Below are 27,143 nucleotides of genomic sequence, written 5' to 3'. Positions count from 1 at the left end.
GTTTGGGGTAAACATGGAGTCCATTAAAAAAAGATTTTAGTATGGGCATGTAACATTGTAGCTGGATACAGTCAGGAAAAGCAGTAGTGAAGTTACATTAAAAAATATTGGGGCTGCTCCAGCCCATCATTTCCTTATTTGGAAAGACTAGAGACACTGTCCTGGTAAGGCTGAAGGGGACAGACGAGCTCCTGAATTTGTTTTGTGTACCTTGGAAACAAATACAGCTGCAGCACTGCTGACTTGCACAGGAACCAAAGGTTAAGGTGATGGCTATTACTATTGCCAGTGGTTTTTACTGTTGCTTGACTTGTGGGGAAGCTTAAGTAGGGAACAGCAACCCCAGAGGTTGTTCTGTCTCTTTGTGATGAAGAGAAAGGGGAGAGAAGGACAGCACCTGTGTCCCTTACTAACAAACAGAAAGCAGAAGTCGGTGTTAACTGAGAGAAGACTGAAAAAATTAGTGTGTAATGCACTGTGTTCAGGCAGGAGCATTGTAACTTGGCTTGAATTTTCTTTTTCATGTGGCTAGGTTTATAGGTAGACTGAGGATGAGGAGAGGCTCCAGTGTTAGCTGTGCATCATGGTAGGAGATGCTGGTATGTGGATTTGTAGGGTTGGTGAGAGAACAGAGCAGGCTCAGCCCCTCTCTCCCCCCAGATATAATTTGGATTTGGTTGAATAATGGGTGTTGGGATGCCACATTCCACTCCCAATAAATAATGTTTGAAACAAAGTTGACATACATAGAAGTGAAATAAGAGTAAAGCACTAATAGTTGACTGAACTGGTAGAATTCTATAAGATTCTGTGTTATTTTAATACTGATAGAAAAAACCTAATTGTATATTCTTGCATATGCAATCAAACCAATTCAAAAGCTAATCCATTTTATTGTGAAGAATGTCTTGCCTCTTAGAGCAGCCATATTTGGAAGTCATTCCCTTGGTCAAGACAGTAGAGCCCTGTGTGTTGCTACGTTCAAACTAAACAGGGTTACTTATCCAAAGGTACGTTAATGGAATACTGAAGTTGTCATCTGGGAAAGATTACAACACTGGAAGTTCTCTCCTGGATTTGATCAGAGTACTGAAATGTGCTGTGAGGAACGTTGGTCACTATTGATACCTGAAGGCCTGTGAAATCCATAATGTAATTCTAATGAAGGGCTTTAACAGGAGTTCTGGGATTATTTTTGTACATCCACACAGAGTCAGTTGTAAGCATGAACCATGTACATAAGTCTAACTGTTCAGGTGAAATAAAAAGCCTCATTGCTTGGTTTTCTTCCTTCCTGGAGTCTGAAGTTTTTCACTAAGAAGCTTAGGTTAAACTGAATCAGAAAACTTTATTTGTATTCCAATGGGAAATCTTAAGGATATTTCATTACTTAAGGAAACAGTCATATAACTTTAGGAAACTGATATCTTTAAATCTAAAAGAAACTGTAATGACAATCTGTGTGTTTTCTATTTTTAGCAAAACTTTTACAGAAAAGGAATTTGTGTGGAAGAATGGGAGAGGGCATCTACAGTTGGAGAAAGATAACTCTGATAATAGCAGTTTCTTTGATGTTGAATGTTAGTTTGTATTGACTTTGGGGGAAAATTACTCTAAAATAACTGGAGAAGTAATGAACTCTGTGACTGAATTTGTGGATGGCGGTAGAAGTACATCCACCAAGTTTCTATTCTGTAAAGACAGTTCGTGATCTAGTGAGCAGGACTGAAATTACAGTCAAAATTGGGGTCTTTTAGTCTTTCTTGGGAGTAGATGAGGGACGTTTTAAAAGCAAAATAAAGCCTACTCAGTCATTTCAAACAAGTTAGGTACTACAGTATCTCAGATCTTCGGTTTGGTCAGAATATTTTGCTTGCTTTTCTGGAGTGCTCTGTGAATGGGTAAATGTTTTGACTTTAACACAACAGTGACCATTTTTTTCTTTTCTCTTTCCTTTGCAGTGATTCTATTCTGTATGGCAGCCCTAATATTTCCAATAGGATTTTACATCAATGAAGTTGGAGGTCAACCATATAAATTACCCAATAACACAGTCGTTGGGTCTTCGTATGTACTGTTTGTCTTATCCATTTTCTTTACAATAGTGGGACTTCTATTTGCTGGCAAAGTTTGTTTACCTGGCTGATGAATGTCTGGACTGCAAGACTTTATTTTGGAGAAGAGGAAGACATCAGAATTGCATTCTCAGGAGGATGCCTAGATCAGACTATCAAACTCTTACTGAAAAGAGGAATGCTTTGACTTGTTCTCACTATGCACTTTGGATGAAAAAAAGGAGAGCCTTTCCCATAACCAAATACAGACAACATTGACTAATCTCCTGAGCATATTTTAATGCAGTCAGGTCTGCACTGTGATAGGAGCTAGTGAAGAATGCTTTACACTGAGAAGCATAATGCCCCATGTTACTGTACTGTTTCTGTTTTTAACGTCTAATGATTTGGAAGTCAAAGTATTTATGAACTTTGTGGTAGACCAGAGGGTTGCAGAGGAATTCAAGTGAGGCTGGCCTCGCTGTTTAGGAGATTGGTATTTTACATCTTCCTTCTGATGAGCAAAGCCTTTGGCACCAATGTGGATCAATCTTGCATTACTGCACCAAGAAGCCAATAGATCAAAACATGTTCTCTAAATGTATGTAACAACAAGACGACATACATCCCCTCCTCCCCCATAAGCTCTAGAAAAACACTAAAGAACATTTCAGAGGGGGATTTCTTCCTCATATTTATATAAATATATATATAAATATATATATATTTTGCTGATGCAGTATACAGTGTGTGTGTATGTGTGTGTGTGTGTGTGTGTGTGTATACACATATATGTATATATATGTATATACACACAAATGGTTCCTGGAAAAGAACTCAGAACGCTTTGCTAGCAAAACACTGTGGTGTGCAAAACTAGAACTCAATAGAAAAAAGCCATTTCTCTGAAGGCCACATAGCTGAGAGTCTTCAGTTTACCTCATTCTTTGTAGCAGCCCTTGATTTTAACACTTTTTGTAATAGGTACAAACGATCCCATGCCTTTCTAGGTGCAATTTTAAGTTAAGCTAAAATTCTTTTTATGGTAATTTATTTGTATATGAGGGTAGAAGGTGAAATCATGTCATACCTTAAAGTTAAAATCCTAATTTTGGGAAACTGACACTATTTAAATTATTAGCAACTGTTGTACAGAAGGTCTCTTTTTCTACTGCATTGTTACATTCCCATTCTTACATGTTCAAGCACAGCATTTTACCATAAATAAGTATTTCTCTAGTACATGTAAAATGCAGTGTTTAAAGTAATGCAAACACTACTCCACTGCAAAGATGTATGACATTATTTTCATTTGAGTATTAATTCCTCTTTACAAAAAAAATTAGCAATATAATTGTTTAAATAATATATGGCTTGTTTACTAAAGTTGTTATTTTAAATTTTGATTTAAGGGCCACCCATATTTGGAGTAAATATTCCTCACTAAAGGTAGTTTTATTTTTCAACACAAGGATAAACCTTTGAATCCATAGACGTCATAATTCACTGCTCAATCTAACCTTGCAGAAAGTACAGTTTAGTGTCCCACGAAAGCTGCCTGCACTTATCAGTATTTATTTTCCAGTTAATAACATGGTTTACCTGAGATTCATTATGAAAAAAAAAATAAATTTGTATGTTTCAAGCGCTCTCTCATTGAGCCTATTAGAACAACTGCATTGCTAAGTAGACATTTTTCTAAAATGCCAGTGAAAGTGTATTTTAGAATTAGGTGGTTGTTAAAACATAATCAGCAGTCTCCAAAATAATCACTTATCAGATAAGCTTAAGCGTTTGAAAATAAGACAATTTGCACAATTCTTTTAAACTGTGTGCCATTCAGACCCTAGCGGGGTCCCTGTCCTCCTCTACCTGTTCCTTCTCCCTCTCCCCAGGTATTTTAATATGAAAAGGTTATTTGCTGAACTAAGTATTTTTTCTTGTGACATTTTTGAACAAACTTGTCACTGGAATGGTCTATAAGTGACTTTTTTTCCAGTCAGCTCACTCACAGGTAGAAGGGGGAATGTTCATAAAACACAATATTTTTCAAAAATATACTAATCTGTAAATACATCCAGGCACCTACTTGGAAGCAATGGTTTAAATATGATTTGGTTCCTAATTTAAGCCTTCAACTGCATGGTTAGTCTGAGGTCCCCAGTGATGTTGGTGGAGATAAAATGCAGGGTTCAGCTGCTGTATGCGTGTCTAAATTTTTGGTGTTACCACTGCTGTATCCTAAGCTGAAGTATTCACTGAAACTTAGATCATAAATTATGTTGAAAAAATAAGCTCATCTTTTTTTCAGAAACATCACTCTTGTAAATAGTTCTGGGAGATTCTTGTAACTGTAACACAGGTCGGGGGAGAGTTTCTCAGCTGCTCAGATTTCTCCCCCCTCAGCTTACTTATTTCAGTTATAGTAACGTCATGTATACAGTGGATTTAGGCTTAGATTCAATGGATCATCATTTAGTAAAAAAATATAAACACTTACCTTGGAGTGTACCCAGACTGTGGCTGGCTGGAAGTTTCTTCGATCTGCCAGTGTTATTGCTGTGAATTATTAAATGGCAGAGATTTAACTAGGAGATTGTTTGATTAAATATTTGAGCATTTTAAGTCCAGGAATAGATGCAGCCATCTGTGCTTAAAAAAAACCCACCCAGTAATTGAAGAGACAGCTGTCAACAGTTGCTTTTAATAAGGTCACTAAGTACTATATAGTACAGTGTTAATTTATAGCAGAAAATCATATCTTGTAAACTGTATATAAAACACTGTTTTATGGTGCAATCATTTGTCAAACTTATGTCTGTTACTTTTGTTTTAAAGCTGTGTGCATTCTTTTCATACCTAAGAGCATCACTGTAAAATCTGCTGAAGACTATTTATAGGTTTTATTTGCACAAGGTTTTGTTTTAAACTACAAGAAGTTCGTATTGAACATGCCTAAACATCTGTAGACTTTTTCAGTTCATGAAAAGCAAATGTTTCTATATGAATCTTCTCCAAAGGTAATCCCATATTTGTGTTGAGTGTTTACATAAACCTTTCTGATTCTGCCAGCCATTATTTTTAACTTTTTGAAGGACAGCTCATTTCACGTGTCACTAGAGATTCTTATTTAGTCTTTTGCTTCAAAATTCCCAAAAGGTTTGCTATCCCATCGTAATGTAATTTGTGCACACTTTGTCATTTATTTGGCTAACAAAATGTAAGATCGGAATGTAAAATACCTTCAGAGGGAAAACTAGTTAATTTGTCTGTATAAATCTAATTGTTGAGCTCAGCTGCAGCAATTGCCTGGAAGCTGTTTGTCTCAGCCCTGGGGATGATGCGCTTCCCTTAACACACCAGTCTAACCATTTAACATCGTTGTCCGTTGTTAATGCTGCTGGCAAGTGATACCAGTTTCCCAAAGACGCTGGTAGTGTGCAAGACTCCGAGCCCTGTCTTCTGGCTGATGTAAAGCCTCCAGATTAGGGCCCTCATGCCATACCTGTGTTTCAGAGCCGTTGCTTAACCACTTCAGAACACAACTGTAGATTACTGTTTGCCCCAACACACACACACACACAAAAGATAAAGAAAAAAAAAAAGCTGTCCTTTAAAACCTTTGTGAAGGATGAAAATAATGAAGGAAATGGTGTCTGGAAGCGGGTTGTCCTGCCTGGGCGTCGCATCGCTCCCCGCTCGAGGCCTGACCGTCTGCGTCCCCCGCCCCGGCCTTTACTGAGGATTGTTTTCTAATTGGTTAGAACATTTTCTTTTTTTTTCAATTAATGATTTCCGAACAAATGTTAATACAAACTGTATAAAATGAACATAATTTTCTTCACTTGTATTTTTGTTATTGAGCAAGTTTATCAAAATAAATTGTCTACTAAAGCGACTGGCCCCGGCTGCGCTGACTGGCCCCGGCCCCGCCGGTCCCACCTCGGGGACCCCCGCCCGCCTTCCGCCCGCCACCGCCCTCAGGCGGCGGGAAGCGGCGTCGGCGCCTACCGACGGCGGCCGCCGGGGCCGGCCTGTCTCCAGCGGCAACGCCGTAACGCGGCTCGCGGCGCGCACGGGTGGAAGGGAAGGGAAGGGACGGGTGAGTGCCGGGAGCTGCCGCGGCCCGACGGGCTTGGGTTGGGGGATCCCTGTCTCCGGCGCGGTGGCAGCCCGGGCTGTCGGGACGTGCCTAGGCTGGGCAGGGAGGAGGGGAAGGGGGGAGCCTTTCCCCCGGGGAGGTGGGTCTCTGGGGACGGGACGGCGCGGGGCCGTGGGAGCTGAGGGGCCCTGTCCCCCGTGAGGTGAGGGGAGTGTCGGCGGACGGAAGGGCTGCTCTGATAGCCGCTGGTGCGTGGAAGGTCACGGGTGGCTGGGGACGGAGCGAGGCGGAGTGGCCCAGCGAACTGAAAAGCAGGATTTTATGATCGATTTTGCTCTGGCTTTATTGCCTAAACCCGAGGGGCAGCGCACCTGCACGCCCCCGTCCCCGCGTCTCGCAGCCCGGCGGGCCCCAGCTGCCGGCCCCATGGCTCCCGCCGGCCCTTCGGTTTTCTGGTTGAGCTGTGTAGCTAGTCTCCCGGCAGCTCTGCATAAAACCCCTTAACAAATAGCTCCTGCAAAACACCTCCTAAATGCGTTTTCTATAGAAGGCTAATTGTAACCTCTCTTTGTAGCTGCCTTTTAATTTTTTGTTGTCTCACATGCAATGTAATTACGTAAACTGCTGACAATATCAACACATTTTTTAACAGTGTATGTTCCTGAGGATTTAAGCTTTTTACTCTAATACTGTGTCTTTTTGCTTTTTTTAACAAGGCTATGTCCGTTTGTATAACGGATACACACATCAGGAAAATGGCACAGTTGTTGGACAATGATAAGTTTTTGGAAAAAGTTGGGTAAGGATGTTGTTGCAAAATCTTGTTGGGACTGAATAACTAGATACAGAGGGAATAACTGTAGGTTGTATAAACTATGTATTATGTCGCTTCAAAAGATTTATCATGTATCAGATGGAACATGTGAACAAATGACAAAATATAAACCAGTTCCTGCAGAAATAACTTGTAAAGACTTTATGACAATACAAGAATATTATGGGTAATGAAGTCATCCCATAAAACTAATTGTCTTGTAGGGTGACCACAAAATCCAGTCTACAGCATGATCATCTGCCATGTCAAGATTTTCCTGTGTCTCATCTAGGACGAGATAATGGATTGCTGGTAACGCATATCAACAAGACACAAGATTTGTTGGTAGGCAAAGTTTCCTGCTAAATGGAGCATCTAGAAAAGTAACACATACCCACTATAAACACAGGGTGGGGAATAGACAATTGATATGTTTTCTTACCTATATTTGCATACAAACACAGACATTTTGATAGATGTAATCACTAAAGTCAGGAAACTACATATAGTTTCTCTGCAGAGATGAATCTATCTGTGAGCAAATTGGGCAAAACAATAAAGGTAGATGAACTGTTGATACTGCATTTTACTTTGGAAAAGCAAAAGACAATATATACCCCTTCAAACTCTGTGAGGCAGGTTTTGGAAATGCTTACTTTTTCTTCCTCTGTGTAAATCACTGTGTTATTTCTTCTACTAAACTCTCTTATTTCCTGTCTTCCTTCCTGTCACCTCCAAACTAAGCTCTCCTTCCCCCTCCCCTAGCTCACAATCTGAGGATATTCTGAAACCTTCTTTTCTTTTACATCCCACGTTCAAAAGAGTATGCCAGTACCTAAAATTGTGCTCTTCTTGGATAAGCGCTGCCTACCAGCAGCCATCTGTAGGACTTATATTTTTGTCACATTTGAACAGCACATTTCATTTCTCATACTGCATTTAATTTCTTCTTATTTGATCTATAGAGAGTACAAATGAAGAAAATGCAGTCTAAAAAGCTGCAAACCACAGAAGAATGGCTAAAAAACTACAGTTTAGAATCCTTGCAATTAACGTTACAGCATCTGATAAATGAAGGAAATATTTTGTAAGTGCAATTTACAAACCCTGTCTTGTAGTCAGTCCTTGTGTGCATCTCTGATGCTAATTATGCATAGTGTTCTAGGAATTCAAGAAACGGTGTTGAAGAGATAGAGTTTACAGAAGAGACTGTTACGGATTTTGAGTCCAGACTTTCTGAGTAAGCATCCATCTTGTTTATGATTTTGACATGTAACTGATTCTATATCCCCATCCCCCATGATTACAGGTACTACCTTAAATCTTAATTTGTTGTATCTGGGAACTTCAGAGTATCGCAGCATTAAATCCTTTCTGCTGAGATTTAGGGTGGGTGATAATTATGTGTCACTACAGCTGAGGGTTGTTGTTTTTTTTTTTAATGAAGATGCCTATCAACCAGGTTTTGGACTGAAGCAGTTAGTTCAGTTTAGAAAGACAGCTAGTGAATAGTTGCGTTTTCACAGGTATTACTGCATATTTGTGTGTTATGTTTACTGTAACTTGGATTAGTTTCAAGTTATGGATCTAGTCATGATATGTAGAAGGTAAAAGTTTTCGAAGTGAATTTTAAATGTATAAAATCAAGGAAACTTAAATTGAGGAAAAGATTTAATGAATAGGTTCAATAAGCTGTAGAGTAATCATAATGTGTTTGCTGGTCTTCACAACACTTGTTAGACTCTTCCTAGGAGTGCCACTACTTCAGCACACCTCACAGTGTCAGTCATGACGATCCAGAATCTTCAGAAGGTCCACCTTCAGTATGTGGTCCCACGCCATCTGAGCAAACTTTCTGCAGATCTGGTTTAAAAAAGAAGCAGCTTTTGTATTTTGAAAATGCAAAAAGTTTTTCACCCTTTGAAACATTGATTTAAACTTTGTGTTCACTAAATTGTAAAAACTATTTACATGGTATTATAAATTGGTTGAAGTAAAAAACTTTAGAGGACAGCAAACACTTTGTTTTACTTCAGGTTAAACCTGTTTTTAAATGAAATTGTTGAAAGTTGTGCTGCAGTTAGTCTGGCACTTCAGTGAGTGTGCTGCTTTTCAATCACAAGGTTGTATCTCATGAGCATCTTAAGCAATACTGTAGTTTGTGTTAAATGCATCTGCTGAAAATAACCTGTGTGTGATGAACTAAGCTCAGTTTTGCCTAAGCTTCTGTTGTTCACACATAACACATGGTGAATACCCCTCTCCTATCTCTGAACAGAATAAGCCAGCAACTGATTAGAAAGCATTTCAGTGATCCAGTTTTTCACACAGCTACGTATCTAATCAAACAGCTTTATGAGAAGAAGTATTTAAATGGTTAGCCCTGCCACCACCAGTTATGAGAACACTGAAAACAGTATTTTTAAAAGGTGATTCTGCGTCTGTGAGAAAGAGGATGTGATGAAGACAAATAGTTGAATGTTATATTGATACACAATGCAAGAGAATGCCTTAGCTAAATGTGTGCTATGCCTTTTGTCAGAGTGATTGAACTTTATCAGCAGCGAGTTCAGTGGCTGTTGCAGGACAGCAGAAAGGTAACTTTAACTTTGTGGTGTATTTTTAGAATGGAACTGTGTATAGCATTGAGGAATAAATTAGCTTTTGAATACTAGTGAAAAGTAGCTTCCAGAAAGCTTATGTATCTTCATTATTTACAATGAATTACTCATCATGTGCAGTGATACTTATCTTGACAATTGATTATTTTTCTTAATTTATAGTTTTTTTCTTAGCAATCTTAATAATCAGGACCTCTCCATGTGATTTAAACAGGAGCAGACAATGCTGAGCTTAAGCTCTGATTGGGGTGGAGCTGTCTTGTAGTCCATTGTGCCTTCTTTTGCACAGCTGGTTAGTCACTTACTGTGCCTAGCAGTGCTAATTCTCAGGAATGGGAAGGGGACATAACTCCCTCTCAAAGGGGACAGAGAAAGAAGCAGCATTCCAAAATGTACCTTCCACAAAGTTGCTTCATTTAACCTGAAGGAGATGCTATAGACAAAGTTAATTTTTATCCTCTCAAATAATGAATAGGTTGTCTTGGCAAGGGTGGAATATGATTCACTGGTAAGGATAAATTGGGAGGCAGTACTCCTCTCTTCTTTCTTTTTTTTCCTTGGGTTTGTCATTGTGGAAATAAATACCTAGTGTTTGATTCTAAACTGATGTTGTACAGAATAAACAGTAACATTTTAAAAACTTTAGATAAGCTTAGTATTTACAATGACTTTTCTCTTTTAAGGTATTTGGCCTTATAAAAGGAACCAAAGTTGGACTTGTGGTTGATGTGTCTCATATAAGTTATAGACCTAGACTACTGGATTTTCAGAAAGACCTTTTAGTAAGTAATAATAAAGCTGACTTTGGCAATTATAAAATACTAATCAAACTTTTGTATAACCACAAGCTAGGAACTAAGTAGAAAAAAGTCTGCTTAAATTCTTAATGCACAATAGAATAGAAGTTTTCTGTTGTAAAAAAGTATGTTTTCAATGTCTTTGAAAGTGTAGTCTTTGTTAATATCTAGATCCAAACAAACACCACTACGTACTATAAAAATAATACTTTCCTTATTAATATTTGGAAGTTTCTCAATTCTTGTACCAGTATTCTCTATGGAATAAACTTGTCTAACAGAAACAGCTCTAAGAGCTAGAACCAAGTTGTACATAGAGTAATTTATAGTAAATATAGTTTCCTTATAGCTTTATGTTTTGTTACAACAAGGCAGACTTCACAATTTTGCTCAGAACCTTGGTGAGTTAATCACTTCCTGAAGTCCCAAAAGAGAATTGTCCTATGTTGTGCTCTTTAATTTTATAAAACTTTTTTAGTCATAAGGAAGATATAATGTAGCTGGTTTAGTATCTAACTTTGAAACTTTGTACAATTTCATTTCCTGCATTCAGAAATTATTTAAAATCAATTAATATTATCTGTGTGTTTTATTTATAACTCCTTCAAGAAAACTCAATTTTCACATAGTCTGCTTTGCTTAGTTGTAATACCTGAACTATCGTTTAGCCCTATCCATGAATATGTATTAAACATTTTTTAGTGGGTGAATATATTCATTTTATCAGTATGTTCTTTCATGTGCTCCTCAGCTGGATAGAAAAACTGATACCAGTACAACAAATGTTCCCTGCATCCTGCCCCATTAATAAATTGACTGCATTACTTGCAGGTTTTGTCTCTGTACTCCTTACCAAACATTTGAATCTGTATGATTTTTATTTTTCCTCAGTGGTAGCTGATAATATTGCTATATTGATATAATATTATAATATTATATTATTATTATATTATTATATATGTATATATTATTATATATTATATATTATTAATAATAATTAATATGACAATATAAAATATTAACTATTTTTATTCTTTTACATAATAACCTTACTAGAAACAGCATGGATACTAATGCATTGATTATTTTTTATCTATTAGTGCTTACTAGATGAACAGCTATGTTGTAAGAAGCAATTGTACTGCCTCTCATTCAGTACAGAAATTTCACCTCTATGGGAGAGTCCAAAAAACATCAACGTTCATGTGTAAGTAAGTTTGCTTCTCTGACGAAAAAAGGTGTTTCAAAGAAGGTCTCCATTTAATTAGAGCAATCTCTTGTAGATAATAAATTGTGTTTTTCATTTGTGCCTGCAGTGATTTGTAAGAAGGGGGGAAAAACCCCAATTAATTTTAAGTGCAGTCAGTGATTTCAAGCTGTTTTTTCATGCATAAAATATCTTAGCAGCTGCTGTAGTTTGTAGTATTATTCATGATCTATGTTATTTAGCACCTGCACATTAAGTGTATGTATACCTTTCCCTCCCCTGCCCCCAGGCTACATGAAGCAAGACAGTGGATACAACAACTGGAGCCTGGTCGAGGCTGCAATTTGCTGAAAGCCTTAAAACAGGTCCTTATGATGAAAGAACTGAATTCTCTGGTTCTTGTTATAGGAAGCTGGTAAGTTTGTTACCTGTCCTAACAACCATCTTTAAGTTGGGTACAAGAAATCTGAACTTGATACAAAAATAAATGGAAAAATTAAGATCCAGGTTTTATGTGGTTCTAGTTCATGGCACTGAATTCCTTTATCTCTTCCCTTTTTAACTGTTTATACATCTTCTCTGTTCTGATACAAAGCTACATTTTTCCTTTGCAGATCAGTTATCGCAGTAATCCGTTGAGAGTCTGCTAGCTCTAATGTTACGTCAATAAAAATCCTTCAGCATCATTAAGGATGTCACTGAAAGGGTCCACACCTCTGGGAAGATTAGATAGCATTAAGCATTCAAAGATAGTCTTTTCTCTGTCATCTTGATGCTGATGGAAAGCTTAAAATGTCCAATTAGATAAATGAAACCAGGCTGAGATTAGATAAACTATAGACCTAAATTCTTCAGTTCTACTATCATTATTTGAAAACTTGCAGTACTAAAGTCAGGATTACAAGAAAAAGACTACAGTACGGATTCTGGGAGTGTTATGGTACTCTTAATTTATTCGTTGTATTTTAAGTGTGCAAAAAAAGGATGGTTAGGATGATTGAGATTACATTTCAGCTAATTTACTGAACACACGGTATTCAGTTAAAAGGTTCCAAGTTCTGTTTAGGTCCTCTTTGAACAGAAAGCAAAAGTTTTTAATATTTGCAAGTGAAAACTTCCTTAATTTCTGTCCCTGTCAAAAGTGTGGCTGGAAAAAAAAGTTTTTTCTAGCCATGCAGAACCATCAGAACTCAGAGAATGTGGGTTGCTACGTCTAAACACAAACCAAAGTTGTACTTTCTTTGGTGCCTTTAGAAGACAATGGACATACTTAGGTACAGTTGAAGATCTGAGTTGAAAACTTTTCTGTCAGAGTTTGTCACAGGGGGCAAAACCACAATTCCTGATTTTTAGCTTCCAAAGCTAGCAAGGAATAATTTAGAACATTTCTGTTCTAACTGTTATGAACTGGAATAGAGTCTTAGTGCTTTTACTATCATTCAGTTTTTCAGGACAGAACCAAACTCCGGTAGTGGTATGTCAGTAATTGTTGAAAGAGGGAGAGGAGGTCTAGTTATGCTAAACGACTGGATTACATTCCCATGATTTGTTATTTCCTTCCCACTTCATTTTCTTCCCTGTCTTCTTCAGTATGGCTTTTTTTCCCATTTGATTACTGCCACTGTTAAGATCTCTTTTTTCCCCCTTTTCTATTTATTTATTTATTTTTGTCAGCCCTGATCAGTCCGTGGAAATACTGTCTGACTATGCTCAGCAGTGTATGCTGGGGAGAAAACTGCAGACTCATGCTGTTACATATGATTGCAGCAATCCTGCTTCTCTTGTAAGTGTGTTAATATTTACTTAAGTGTCCGGACATATGTTTCCTATTCAGCTGCAATGTCTTCTTTCATAAACTTGTGGGGAGGCTAACCTACTCATTAAAGAGTTCTCGATCTAGAGTTGCATTTTCTTTAGAGGAGATTCACACATGAAAAAATTTGTGTGGATCATTCATCTTGGTTCATACCAAAGCCAGAAGTGGCAACCAAGCAGAGTTGACAGGCTTGGCACCTGAAGGGAAGCAGTTATTTCAGGATAATAATCCTGTGTGTTTACTGAGACAACTTTGGGGCTAAGGGCTCTTTTGCAGGTGAAAGCAGAAAAACAGGGGACTTCAGGAAGGCAATATTCCAGTAAGGACAAATGGGTAGGGAGAGGGATCATTGGAGAAAGGCAAGGACTTCAGAGAGAGATCATAAAAGTATGGCAGTCTCTGGGATAGGAATAATTTTGTATGGAATAGTATCAGTGCAAGATCCAGCAGCCCTGCTTAAATTACAGTGTTGATCACAAGCAATGGTTTGGATGTTAGCACTGACTGCCTGAAGGAAATGGAGGACAGGAGGATAAGCAGTTACTTTTGATTAGCTTCTGCATAGAAACTTGTTTTAAGGTGTTGACTGCTTATTTAAGCCTTTCCCTAAGGCATGTAGTGACTTAAGTGGCAGGGAGAACTCGGTTGAAATCCTGGTTTGAAGAGAAGATTGGATGTAGTAAGGGGATTGCAGTGGTAGGTGGAAGGAGATGGGAGAGGTGAAAGAAGCAGCAAAGGATTTAAGAGGTAATTGTGGGCAGGGGAAGGGTAGCATAATATTTATACTTGTAGACTTTGATGATAACGCCTTTGATCTGACTAGTACAAGCCTGCCTTCAAAGTAAGTGAAAGTGACTGGCATTTTAACACAAGGTGAATGAACGTGACCCTTATTGCCTATTTTGTAGATTTCTTTACTGAGTTAGTTTTTCAGCCATATTAAAATAAGACTGGTAAGAAAACCATGGAAATATAATTTGGCTTTCTCACTACACGTACCTCAAAAATTCTTTCTCTGTCTCTAATTGAGAATTGAATACCAACAACCCATGTTATCAAGAGAGACTACTGAATCAGAGTAACTGTTTTTGTTCCTATTAATGTATGTAGGCAGTTCTAAAGAGCCTTGCAGAAGCTGTAAGAGGCCATTATCATTGCTACTCTTCAAAGGGAGAGGTAGGTGACAACTAGAGAGGTAAAGCATTTTTCTCTCTTCTTGATGATTCTTCACTTTGAGAAGGTAAGCTAATTATCCTCTGAGTAGAACTTTATAGCAAGACTTGGTGCTGAAAGTCTGTCATAGAAGCGCTGAGGATGGGGTCAATAAACCTGTGGCTAATTCTTTCTGCAACTGAAAATGCTTTCCTAAAAGTGCAATAAATTTTGCAGATATTGTTCACTGACTTAAAGCTGGTGAACAGGATGAAAGTGGTGGCTTACTGTAGGCTGATTCAAAATAATAAAACAATATCTTGCTTATAAAAGGATGAATAACTTACATGCTGTGCATTAGATACATTTACACTCAATTCTGCTATGCCAGGCAGTCTTGTATAGATATATGCATATCGAAATTGGAAAGCTGTGTTTGATTGGTATTTGAGAAGTAGTTAACTTATCTTTCCCCCCTTTGTTTTTATATGTACAGAATTTTGATAGCAGTGATGTTCATCTGCTACTTCAGGAATCCCAGAAGGCTAAGGATCTACTCAAGAGCATCAAACAGACTTTTCAAAGAAGAATTGGTGGCTCACTTGTTAGTAGAATAGCAGATGTATGTATCTTTTTATTTTCATATGTACTTTGAAGTGTCGGGGTAGAAGTTTTTAGTGTTCACAATATGAAAAAAAAAATATGTGATTAGTCTGGTATTTTGTTGAGTGAACTTTGAATATTATGTATTGGAGATCCATTGTAAGAGCAAACTAAGGCCAAAACCAGTAAAGGAGTCATTCTCTAGAATGCAGCAAGTTTTCTAAAGCAACCAAAATGCAACAAAAAGAACACTGTACCATGATCATAACGGAAATCTAAGGGAATCACTAGCCTAACTGTATGCATGATCATTTAAATGAAGTTCCAACCGTCCTTTAAATTGGTAAAAAGGTACTTACTCCTGCCTGATTAAGGCGGACCCTTAAATCAGTTGCAAAATCATAAGGGCTTGTCTAGACCCATTACTAGTGTTGAAGTTAGCAAGCTATAGTCTGTCTGTTACACATCTGTGTCTGTGTTGGTCCTATCTTATTGTGAGGATTTGGCACTATTTGTTCTGTAACAATGTCTTGGTAATGTTTCTATTTCTCTGCTTTATTTGACCGACATACCAGAGGTTCTTACCTTGTTTGTCTTTTCTCCAATAAACTAACTTCTAGGTGCTCTTGATGAAATATAGATGAGGACGAAAAAGAATCTCCTGTGATTTTAATTTTTTGTATGGAGTGTTTGGATAATTTCTAGTTCTGCTTTGATCTGGTAGAGAGATTATTTACTCATGTCTGGCTTTCACCTTGGGCAGATAGTCTTAAGTGGAAATATGCATCTCTCTTGCCTTATTTTCACCTCTGTACTTATAGGGACCTGAAAATTTAGAAAGTGGTTGGATTCACCTGTAGTTGCTAAACTTTAATGCTAAAAATTTGGCAGCACCATTTTACAAATCTGTGAGGATTTGTTTTCTTAACAAAATAGTCTGTTCTCTGTAACAGTTACTGTAGGCAGTTGTGTGAGGTGGACAAGTCTGATCTGAAAGAGGGACTGAAAGCTTCCATTGGGTATCCTTGCATATCTGGTCATCTGACCTGAGATATTCCAGACGAGGAGCCAAACTGGTCATTTGAGAATAATATTTCTAATAATGTTTCCCCTCATCCTCCCTATTCCATATATATAGAATTCTTTCATCTGTCTTCCAACCTCATAATTACTAAGGACCACGTAGACTACATATGGAACAGAAGTCGCCCTGAAATCACTTAGAAGGTCCTATATCCCCAAATAAAAACATGTAATTTCAGAAACTTACTAGTCAAACCTTCTCTCCATTCATAAACTTCTCTCCATTCATAAAACAAAGGGGTTTTACCCCTTTTTTGAAATAAAGGAATTCTAGTGCCCCACAGGAGTTTTTGTTGACTTGTTTCTGTTTGTGTGAATGAAGGTAGAATGTGGTTCATTTGACTCTGTGCTTGGTGCCAGTGAGAAATGGAGCAGTCAAGATCTGATCTGTGTGCAACAAAGACCCTTTTCCTACTTGCTTTTCTTAGAGAGGTGATTGGCTGTTTTCACACCAGTATGTAAAACAGTGATGTTTTGTTTTCCCTTTGGGTTTTGCACTGTGGCAAGCACAGTGAAGTTAATGGAACCCCAAAAGCTATTTTTAGGAGGACCAATGATAGCTATTTTCAAAGTATTTTGCTTGTTGAAATCCCAGCACTTTGGTGAACATAAGTAAAACTAATATTCCATGCTGGGTATTTTGGATTGAGGGTAAAAAAAAAATATATGCTAAAACTTGTAGGAGTCTTTCTTAAAATCCATTTTAGGTTTCCACAGAATTTGCAAATACAGCACCTTCCAACTTCCTACCAAAGCCTCCAAAGCATGAAGGACCATTAGTTATTCAAACACCATGCGTCCTGGCCAAAACCTCAACAGACTGGTTAAAGACAAATGGATTGAAAGGTAGCACAGAAAGAAAAGCTTAACAGGTATGAAACATGAATTAAAGACAGAGCATGTGTTTTATTTAATTTCTTTGTTCCCTACTATAGCTAAAAAGTTAAACCTTTATCAAGTTTTGGCTCCCAATGCTTTTTCTCCCGTGGAAGAATTTGTACCTGTTCTTAAAAAAAAAGTATCATCAACTCTACACGAGGTAAGTGATGGGGACCCTTTCTTTTTCTTTTTTTTTCTTTTTCTTTCTGTTGCTACATCTTTCTAATAAAAACCAGTACTTTCTAAGTTAGTTAATTTCTACAGGCTTTAACTGACATTTGAGTCATAGATTCAAGTCAGATACTTAGGTAATTCTTAAGAATGATTCGAGAAGGAATTCCATGTTAGTGTAGCTTCTGAAAACATATAACTGTATTATCCATCCTTCTAGAAAGTGATGATGCAGTTTGAATGGTATGATGGAACTGTGAAAAATATCCACGTTGACCTGCCAGTATTATACAACTATCAGGTGAGTTGTCTGTAATGATGTGGCCTTGTCAGGGCTAGATTACCATCTAATTATTCCACATTAATTGTCGTGTTACATAAGTACTACAGGGATTCATGTGCAGACAGCTGTCCATGTAAGTCTGCAGTGATCTGATCAGACCTGGGACCCAGATTCTTATGGTGGTGAGGAAGGAGGCTAAGTAAGAGAAAGAGTCCATCAGTGCTGCTCATAAATACAGCAGTGTGCATTTTGCAATCTGTGATGTGTAAGAATATTTACATTATTTTACCCACATATGTATGAATCCTTTAGCCTGTACAGTGAGAGGATACAACACTATAGAGTACTGCTGCTTGCTTTAACAGAACTGTCCCATTTCATCTTGGTTTAACCGTTAAAAAAAAATTTTGTGTTTTGTTTTATCTCTTTGAAAGTCAAACAAGTTTTTTGAAGAAGAATGTGTAATTGTACTGTAATTGTTACTGGCTAGACCAAGAGGGAATCAAGGCATAGCAGGAACACTCTAGGAAGTAGTGTAGGAGCAAGCTTGGATGATTGTTGCATGACAAGGATGTTGTGTGATAGAAAGTATGCGTGAAGGCACAAAACAGCAGCAAACCAGAGCCTCTTCCTATATAGCAACCTAGCTTCTCAGATGTGTAGGAAAAAGAGTCAAGGCAAGGGATTATTTTGAAATAAAAGTTTGATCCTAAACTATCAAATAATCCAGAAGACTGGTTAAGTAAGGGATTAAAAAAATATACTGTGACATGAGTTTCTTCGGTAGGTGAGCTTCTTTCAACTCCATGGATGGATGGAGATGGGGAGAATGGTGAATTATGGTGAATGATGAAAAAAGACACAGTATTCCAGGAGAGTGATGTTGATTTCTGCATGTGAGAACATGGCAGAAGCATATGAAAGTCTCCATTATGAAGAAAGGCACAGGAATAAAATTAGGTTGCCTTAGTCAGGATCTTGCATTAGTCTGTATTCTATGTTTGGATAATGTGTACATACACATGAGCTTCTTTCTCCTGTGTAGTTTGGGGTAGATCCTACAACATCCAGCACCCACTCTCCTTCTGTTTGAAATTCTGCTGTAATACCTTAACACCAGTAATGTAGTACAGTCCATATGGAGAGTCCAGTAGGATTTGGAGATCTATCTTATATTCTGAATTCAGCATCTGATCTGTACTTTCGGAGACATCACATTAGCCTTTTCATTGTGAATACTTCACTCTTTCCACATCAGAGGTAGCTAGAAGTCTCCACTGTAAAATTATGAGATCCAAACTAATAAGTTCTACATGATTGCTGAATATCAGTATTCTGCAGATGGTCACATCAGAAGTAATTAACTCTGAAGTTACTCTTTACCAAGAGTAGCATTTTAGCCTTGACAGCATTCCTAAAACACTCTTGCAGTGCATTTAGACAGAATGTATTTCTGCTGATGTGAATGTCAAGGACAAATTATTTTTTTATGTGTTTTTGGCAAAACCAACTTTTTTTAAGAATCAGAAAGGAGAAGCTATTTCTGCTTACTTTATGGAAGGTTGTCATACTTTTGCTTTACTCCAAAATGTCAGTAGACGCTGGGTTTTTGTATGTTTTAAGATATGCTCAACTGTTCTTTATACTTAACGTGAATTCTGAAAAATGTGCCTCTCTGTCTTGAGACAGAGAGGGAGATGCTGGTGATAAATGCAGCAGATGGGAAGTGGGCCAGGTAACTGTTTCTTTTGTGTGGCATGTGTGGTGCTTTCTAAATTGTAATCAAGAGACAGAACAAGGCAATATCTCCTTGGCCAGGTCTCTGGTAATATAAGTTAATTTTTCATTGGGTAACTTTTTAGCAAGTACATTATTTTTAGACTATGCAGGTGGCATTGGCTTTGGTGTCTGTCTAAAGGGAAGCTTTAAAAGAGAGCTTACAAATGGTGATGTAGATGGTGTCACTGGTGAATTCAGTCAGAACAGTAAAATCCCTTATAGGTAATAGATTTATGTTAAATATTGATTGCTATGTCTCAAGTCAGAGCAGCTTTTTATTCCAAGACATGTTCATTTGTGTTAAGCACAACTGGAACTGTGTCAAGCACAACAGGATGACCATTCACGTTGAAGAAAAGATGGGTGTCTAGACAATGCTCTGTGTTGTCTTACTATTCCTGCTATCTCCCTTGAGCTATGTTGCACACTGCTCTCTGCCATCCCTTATATTCACTTAAAGTGAATGTACTCCCTCAGAGTGCTGAGGGAGCTGGCAGAGGAGCTTGCTGAGCCACTCTCCATCATTTATCAGCAGTCCTGGTTAACAGGGGAGGCCCCAGATGACAGGAGGCTTGCTGATGTGATGTCCATCTACAAGAAGGGACAAAAGGAGGGTCTGGGGAACTACAGGCCCCTCAGCCTGACCTCAGTACCAGGGAAGGTTATGGAGCGATACATCCTGAATGAGCTCACCAGGCAAGTGCAGGAAAATCAGGGGATCAGGCCCAGCCAGCATGGGTTCATGAAAGTCAGGTCCTGCCTGACCAACCTGATCTCCTTCTATGACAGGGTTGACCCATCTAGTGGATGAGGGAAAGGCTGTGGATGTTGTCTGCGTGGACTTTAGCAAAGCCTTTGATACTGTCTCCCACAGCATCCTCCTACAGAAGCTGGCAGCTCATGGCTTGGATGGGTGTACTCTTTACTGGGTAAAAAACTGGCTGGATGGCCGAGCCCAGAGAGTTGTGGTGAATGGAGCTAAATCCAGTTGGCAGCCAGTCACGAGCGGGGTTCCCCAGGGCTCAGTGTTGGGGCCAGTCTTGTTTAATATCTTTATCAATGATCTGGATGAGGGGATTGAGAGTGCCCTCAGTAAGTTTGCAGATGACACCAGGCTGGGCGGGAGTGTTGATCTGCTTGAGGGTAGGAAGGCTCTGCAGAGGGACCTGGTCAGGCTGGATCGATGGGCCGAGGCCAACTGTATGAGGTTTAACAAGGCCAAGTGCCGGGTCCTGCGCTTTGGTCACAAAAACCCCATGCAATGCTACAGGCTTGGGGAAGTGTGGCTGGAAATCTGCCTGGTGGAGAAGGCCCTGGGGGCATTGGCTGACAGCCAGCTGAACCTGAGCCAGTAGTGTGCCCACGTGGGCAAGAAGGCCAACAGGATCCCAGCTTGTATCAGGAGTAGTGTGGCCAGCAGGAGCAGAGCAGCGATCATGCCCCTGTGCTTGGCACTGGTGAGGCTACACCTTGAATATTGTGTTCAGTTTTGGGCCCCTCACTACAAGAAGGACATTGAGTTGCTGGAGCATGTCCAAAGAAGGGCAGTGAAGCTGGTGAAGGGTCTAGAGACCAAGTCTGATGAGGAGAGATTGAGGGAACTGGGGTTGTTTAGTCTGGAGAAGAGGAGGCTGAGGGGAGACCTTATCGCTCTCTACAACTACCTGAAAGGAGGTTGGGTATTGGTCTCTTCTTCCAAGTTACTAGCAATAGAATGAGAGGAAATGGCTTCAAGCTGCATGAGGGGAAGATTAGATTGGATATTAAGAAAAATTTCTTCCCTAAAGGAGTGGTCAGGCATTGGAACAGGCTGCCCCAGGGGGGTGGTGGAATCACTATCCCTGGAGATATTTAAAAGATGTGTAGATATGGCACTTCAGGGCATGGTTTAGGAGGACATGGTAGTGTTGGGTTGATGGTTGGACTTGATGATCCTAGAGGTCTTTTCCAACCTTAATGATTCTATGATTTTAAGTTTTTCAACTGGCTGTACAAACTTATTATCCTTCTTTGGCTTCAGCCTGCTATTTGCCAGACATTCTTCAAGAGGATAGCAAGGCTGCTACTAGAGTTTTTACATCCAAGTTTGCAGATGAATTAAGAACACTATTAGGTATGGGATGTTAGGATTTTTTGCATATTTGCCATGGGGATATTACTATATAGATAACCTTAAAACTACTGGTGCACGAGAATATTTACACTGTATGGGATGTTGAGGATTTTTGAGGACTTCATTAGCTCTTTTAAGTGGGGAAGAAGTGGAGATATCCATATACAGGTAACATAATGAAGGCTACTGGAGTTCTTACAGGCAGTAGTGATCCTTGAGGATTTCCTCCTTGGTCAGAATGCAGATCATCAGAGTGTGGGACAAGTTTAATGAAATAGAAGCTTCTTGGGGATATTTGCAGCTGGGGTATATAAATACAGTGGTCTATTCCATTCTTTTTCTTTCCTTTCGTCTGTACAACTCCACTAGCAGTCCTGTCAAAGGGCTGTGGGAATGTTTCCAGGCAGGGCAAATATTTCTTTAAAATAGTGGAGGGATGAGAAATCTGGAGAACTCTACACTTAGACAACAAAGGAGAGTGTAAAGCTTAACTGGCTGACATGAGAGTAGCTTCTGACTCCTTGATCACTAGTAGATGCTTGTGTTTGTGCTCCAAAAGCATGCTACTTGATAGTTGTTTTTTTTTCCTGGGGTCAGTGTCCTTTTCTAGTTTGATTTGCCCTCATACATATAATGCATACGTATGCTTGCAAAGGTCATATTCTATAGAGTTCGGACAAAATGCCTTAATGTCTTCAAATCGATACTGTGCTAAAGGATGATACCTGTTGGAAAATATTGCGTTTATTTTAAATGATGTGTTTTGTTACAAACACGGCCTAAAATTGCTATTGAAGAAATTGTAAGCTTGCAAACACTGTATTCTGAAACTTTTTTTTCCTTTTACTAATGTGCTTGACCACTATTTTGGGACATACTAGCAAGAGGAAACGTGAAGAGACTTTAGACCTTTATACACCTTGTTGCTTTTTCATCGTTGTATGTTTTTTCTCATGGACTGTGTTACCTTTACTAAGAATGAAATGCTACTGTCAAAATGAATGGAAGTCATTAATTTTTTCAATATTATGCTGTCATGTTACTTCTGGATTAAACATTTGGCAATAAAAGACTTAAACTTTTTATTTTTAATCTAAATTTTCTATATTTTATCCACAGAAGCTGCTTGCTAAAATGGTAAGAATCTATGAGAAACGAATTGACTGGCTATCTGTTACTAGCAGAAGAATATGGGGAAGTGTTTGTGAAAGGAGGTATCGTACTTTGATAGTCCTTCTTTTGCGTTTTGGTGATGGTTCTTATTTGCCAGCCTTTGCTTTGTGTGTAAGTCAGCACCAAGTAATATAGGGCAGAAGACAGTCAGATGTAGAGACAACAGTTGCAGATATAACCAGTGTAAACAATCCACTTTTGAAGACAGATATGGATATTCAGCTTTTTTAATAATCCAGTGAATTTACTGAATCCCATGATCATCAGTCAACACAAAACTGCAATTTCTATGAGACAGAATGGGACTTTTAAATTTGAGGTATCTAGCAAGTAAGCCCCATGTTTCAGATGTGTTTTAGATAGTCAAGTACAGAGAAGGAAGAGGACCTGCTTAGGGTTCAACGGCCATTATGGCACTACATGTGCCAGTACCCTGATTATTGCACAACTTTTCTGTTATTGTTACTGCTGGTTTTTTTTTAATTTCGTCTTACGTTTTGCAGATTTTTTTTTAAATATAGATTCAGTGTTTATATATTTTGACACGTACCTAGAAGATATTTTCCCTGGTGAGTTAGAGTACAGTAAAGAAAAGAATACATAATTAAATAAGTTGGAGTTTTTTTGACAAATAACATGTTTCCTATATAGGGTGGCTATACTTGTTGATATGTCAGTGACAAACTCTGCATACCTCATCCACATCCAACATTCTTTGCGGCTTTTACTTGAGGAACAAATGTCAGATAAGGATTACTTCAATATTATAGCGTAAGCAACTATTTAAGATTCTTTTAAAATAATTGTAACACACTGCAATGAAAAGTATGCTGAGAGACTGTAGTTACTAATGGGCATATCTTAGATTTTTAAAATTCTATTTAACATTTTATGATGAATTGCAAAAGTAGCACTGATTTATCATTTTTGGATAGGTGTATGGGTCAGGTGTACAGAGATCAGATTAGTAATTAAAAATAACTTTTGGGTGACGCTCACTGAAACTGATAGCATCATGCGTGCAACAAATTCTCTTCATGCTATATCGTTCATAACAGTATCAGTTCACATGTCAGAAACTTTTACTGAAGAGGATTCTGGAGGTGTCTGAGGTACCATAACTGAGAACACCCTTTACACTTTTCAGTAACTCCAGTACTTTTTTTTTTTTTAATATGTAATAGTAGTAAAATTTTGCACTCAACGCTGGTAGTCAGAAATGTATGGCACACCTGCTGAACAGCAGCTGGGCAGGTTTCTGAATGGCAGGTGAAAGCAAGAGATAGTAGCTCGTGGTATTCCAAACCTGGTGGGAGAGCAGATCTGTTGCCTCACAAGAGAGATACAGGGAGCATCTGAGGGCTGGGGTTGTTCTGTCACAATCTTGCTGAACTTTTACCAGCTTGCTTAGTATCCTGTTCAGGAAAGAAAAATGTAGTCTGACCCACTGCCTTGAAAATCGGACAACCCCTGAGTGATGGATAACTGTGAATAACTATGTTGTCTGAAATGTAAAATTGCCTGATGCTTACTGTTCTCTGTTTGTAATACCCCAAATCAAATATTTATTTTTCAGTGAATTTGCTCTCTTTTTTTTTTGTTCTAAAGCATAATCTGAAAATTAATTGCTTTTATCTTTCCATAAAAGGTTTGGGAGTGATGTTGTGCCTTGGCAGCTGGAACTGGTTCCTTCCCAACCAGAAAACTTACAAAATGCTTGGAGGTAGGACCAAATAACTTTCCCATATATCTGAATTAAGTGATGGTAGGTACCATGAAACAGAGAAAACAGAGAAACAGATTTAGACAGCAATGTGCACAATTTACAAAATTGATAATTTATCATATTACAAAAATAGTTTGCCATGAACTGTTCCATATTGATTGTTCATGATGGTTTGTTGTGAAAACAGTTTAATATGGCCGTGTGATTTTGTAGTTCATATGTATTTAGAATATATATGTGCACAGATATAGAAGTGTCTGTGTAAGAAATGCACAGGTTACATGAAGAATTGAAAACTGCTTCAAATTCAACTGGGATGTGAAAGCTAAACCATGAGGTTTTTTTCCCCACATACAGTGGAAACAAATCCCAGGTTTCATTATACCTCTGTGGCTTCATTTTTATTCCTGTAAGTCCTACTATGTTACAAATTTTCTACATAAAATTAAGAGAGAATTCTTTCATCTCTATGCTCTGAATCTTATCTTAAAAACTAGCTTGCCATGGTGGCAGTACAGAAACTAGAACATTGTCAAAAATTTTAGACTCCAGTGCAGTGTTATTTAAGATTTTTAGTTCTCTTTATTGCTTTAAGCAGAAACAAAAGCTTTTGTTGCTTCATTCTTTGAACTGTAAACATCATCTTTTAGGTGGGTGTTGAGCTTGCAGTGCAAAGGGAGTAGAAACTTCATGAGTGCTCTCAGGAGAGCTGTGGAAGTAGATTTCAAAGACAAAGACAAACACAAATCACAAGGGCTTTACCTGCTGACTACTGGAATACCTGATCAGGAAACAGTAAGTATCATCACAGGTTTTGCAACTTTTCTGTATGTTCCTAACAGAATTAATCTCAGCTTCCCCCCCTGCCCCTTTTGGCTAGTCACTATAGCTTGTTGGCAGAATACTTCTCCTTTACATATCTAAGCCAGCACAGCTATTGGGATCTCAAACTTCCATTTCTGCAATTGCTGTTCATGTGTTGCAGGTAGCAATTATTAATAATGTGTGAATCCTAGAAAATTCAAGAGGTGTTTTTAGGATCCCTTTCCCACTCCAGCCCTGGCCATCATTTCATTGCAAATTACTGAGTTTGACCAAACCAACTCTGATTTTTAGGATTATATAATTTCCTTATAACTCATGGGAACAAAGCCACAAATAATTTCATGGTGGAGCTCCATAGTACACTATGTAGAGACAGCTACTATTTTTAATAGCAGCAATCCATTTCTTGGATATATGTCCACAGTGCATGGGATCTGTGACTGTTAAGCCACATGCACAGCCTAGAGTTTCTGAACGTAAGGTGATCTAACTGGAATAACCATGGGTGCACAGTAGGGTGTCTCTTGCTTTTGTCACCAAACATCTGGAAATTCTGGGCAAACCTACAAAATCATTAAAAATCCATGTGGATAACAAGAAAATGAAGGATACATTCAAAAAGGCAATTGAATAGTTCCATCCCTATTTCTTTGCTTCAGTGTATGGCTACCTTGCAGTCCATGACCTTGTGTCCGATTCCCATAACTACCCCGTCTCACTTCGTGGCTGCAGCAATGCTGTTGCCATTGTCACTAGTAACAGTGGCAGGTTTTATGCATATGCATGATGTGAGGAGGCATTCAGCTACTCAGGGTATGTTCCTGTACTGGATTGCTCAGGTAAGGAGTGTTTGTACATCGGTTCAAGAACCAGTGGAGTAGGTGAAAGCTCACCTGAGGTAGAGGGTTACTACTGACTTTTTTTCTTTTTTTCTTCTCTGTCTTGCAGCACACAGTCAGTGCTTATGTGGCTGAGGTTTGCAGAGGTTTTGATTTGCAGCTTCATGTCTGTCTTTTTAGTGTAATGGAGGATGTTGACTCCAATGGGATTGTTCCAGCCCACTATGCTAATGCAGCTGAAACTGCCATTGCTTTTAAAGAAATAGTACAGGCAGCCAATGGCAGATTTCATTGGTTTGGGGAAGCAGGTATGTGAAAAGGAAAGTCAGCACATACTTATTTTTTATTAATTAATTTGTTTTTTGTCCCCCAAATCAAATAGTGTACTTTTTAGCATGTGATAATGCTATACTAGCACTGAGATAAAAACAGAGGTCCTGGTTTCATTAAGGCTTTCAGTTGTATTGCACAATATTATAAAGTAGGCATAATGCAGGAATTTGATTTCTCTTTTCTATTTGAATTCACTGTCTTCTGCTATATATTTTTAAGATACACATTTAAAATATAGTTATTCATGTGGTATGTCCAGACTGCCTGGCATACAGGAAACAAAGGCTTTTTGATTCTTTTCATTGCAATTTGGCATGTTCTACAAATTGTTGTAAACTTTAAAAAAGATGTATTTTGTACACTTAAAAACCCCACACTGATTGGCATATATTTGATTACCAGGTATTTTTGAAAGTGATGATATCACTGTTATTGTGTCTGAAATGGAAAAAGCAAACAACTACTCCCAAAAGGTATTATTTATATGTATTTTCCTAAGTTACATTTTTCTTCAGAAAAAAATTGAACAGTGTTTGTTTAGCTGACAATGCAGAAGATTAGACAAATAGAAAGTCCTTGTAAGATGGGCAGGAATGTGCCACAGTGTAAGAATAGTCACTGTAGAGTAAATATGGACTAGAAAGCAGTTATACAATAGAACTGCAGTGATTGGTGTGGGAGTGGCCATGATTCCGGATGAAATACTAGGAGTTTGCAGTGGAAGTCATTCTCCCTTTTGTTGCCAATCCTATGATGAATTCTTCTCAAGCAGA

General features: G+C 38.3%; 3 protein-coding genes across 4 annotated transcripts in view; all 3 read left to right on the top strand.

The window, feature by feature from the left end:
- The window catches only part of MOSMO (modulator of smoothened), a 32,574-nt gene extending 26,622 nt beyond the window's left edge, over window positions 1-5,952 (top strand). The window contains exon 4 of one of the 2 annotated variants that reach the window (XR_010374626.1): window positions 1,962-2,050. Coding sequence is in view for 1 of the 2 variants with exons in the window: in XM_064461751.1 (XP_064317821.1) it covers window positions 1,962-2,146 (185 nt within the window). In the remaining variant the exon portion in view is untranslated. Of the gene's footprint in view, window positions 1-1,961 lie in introns of both variants that reach the window. The other variant, XM_064461751.1, reaches the window with a different exon arrangement.
- Window positions 5,953-5,987: 35 nt separating this feature from the next.
- LOC135315190 (von Willebrand factor A domain-containing protein 3A-like) lies at window positions 5,988-8,083 on the top strand. The gene is made up of 4 exons (XM_064461753.1): window positions 5,988-6,156; window positions 6,873-6,955; window positions 7,195-7,315; window positions 7,936-8,083. The coding sequence occupies exons 2-4, from the start codon at window positions 6,876-6,878 to the stop codon at window positions 8,059-8,061; spliced, it is 327 nt and encodes a 108-aa protein (XP_064317823.1). The 5' UTR covers window positions 5,988-6,156; window positions 6,873-6,875; the 3' UTR covers window positions 8,062-8,083.
- Window positions 8,084-8,133: 50 nt separating this feature from the next.
- The window catches only part of VWA3A (von Willebrand factor A domain containing 3A), a gene marked incomplete at its 5' end in the record, with an annotated part of 41,002 nt that continues 21,992 nt past the window's right edge, over window positions 8,134-27,143 (top strand). Inside the window, 17 exons of the mRNA XM_064461964.1 lie at window positions 8,134-8,210; window positions 9,513-9,567; window positions 10,275-10,373; window positions 11,489-11,595; window positions 11,885-12,010; window positions 13,270-13,378; window positions 14,522-14,587; window positions 15,060-15,185; window positions 16,957-17,095; window positions 17,185-17,288; window positions 17,520-17,600; window positions 22,594-22,688; window positions 23,299-23,418; window positions 24,296-24,370; window positions 25,024-25,168; window positions 26,147-26,345; window positions 26,773-26,843. Coding sequence (XP_064318034.1) covers window positions 8,134-8,210; window positions 9,513-9,567; window positions 10,275-10,373; window positions 11,489-11,595; window positions 11,885-12,010; window positions 13,270-13,378; window positions 14,522-14,587; window positions 15,060-15,185; window positions 16,957-17,095; window positions 17,185-17,288; window positions 17,520-17,600; window positions 22,594-22,688; window positions 23,299-23,418; window positions 24,296-24,370; window positions 25,024-25,168; window positions 26,147-26,345; window positions 26,773-26,843 — 1,794 coding nt within the window. The remainder of the gene's footprint in view (window positions 8,211-9,512; window positions 9,568-10,274; window positions 10,374-11,488; window positions 11,596-11,884; window positions 12,011-13,269; window positions 13,379-14,521; window positions 14,588-15,059; window positions 15,186-16,956; window positions 17,096-17,184; window positions 17,289-17,519; window positions 17,601-22,593; window positions 22,689-23,298; window positions 23,419-24,295; window positions 24,371-25,023; window positions 25,169-26,146; window positions 26,346-26,772; window positions 26,844-27,143) is intronic.

The sequence above is a fragment of the Phalacrocorax carbo genome, chromosome 10, assembly GCF_963921805.1.
Source record: "Phalacrocorax carbo chromosome 10, bPhaCar2.1, whole genome shotgun sequence".
Lineage (NCBI taxonomy): Eukaryota > Metazoa > Chordata > Aves > Suliformes > Phalacrocoracidae > Phalacrocorax > Phalacrocorax carbo.
Note: the sequence above shows the minus strand (reverse complement) of the source record. Positions and strands in the feature narration are given on the sequence as shown.

Bases quoted from the DNA above. Each gene is read 5' to 3' on its own strand.
- LOC135315190 (XM_064461753.1), top strand. From the start codon at position 6,876: ATGTCCGTTTGTATAACGGATACACACATCAGGAAAATGGCACAGTTG. The intron at 6,956-7,194 runs GTAAGGATGTTG...ATTGTCTTGTAG, and splicing joins AAGTTTTTGGAAAAAGTTGG to GGTGACCACAAAATCCAGTC. The intron at 7,316-7,935 runs GTAGGCAAAGTT...TTTGATCTATAG, and splicing joins ACAAGACACAAGATTTGTTG to AGAGTACAAATGAAGAAAAT.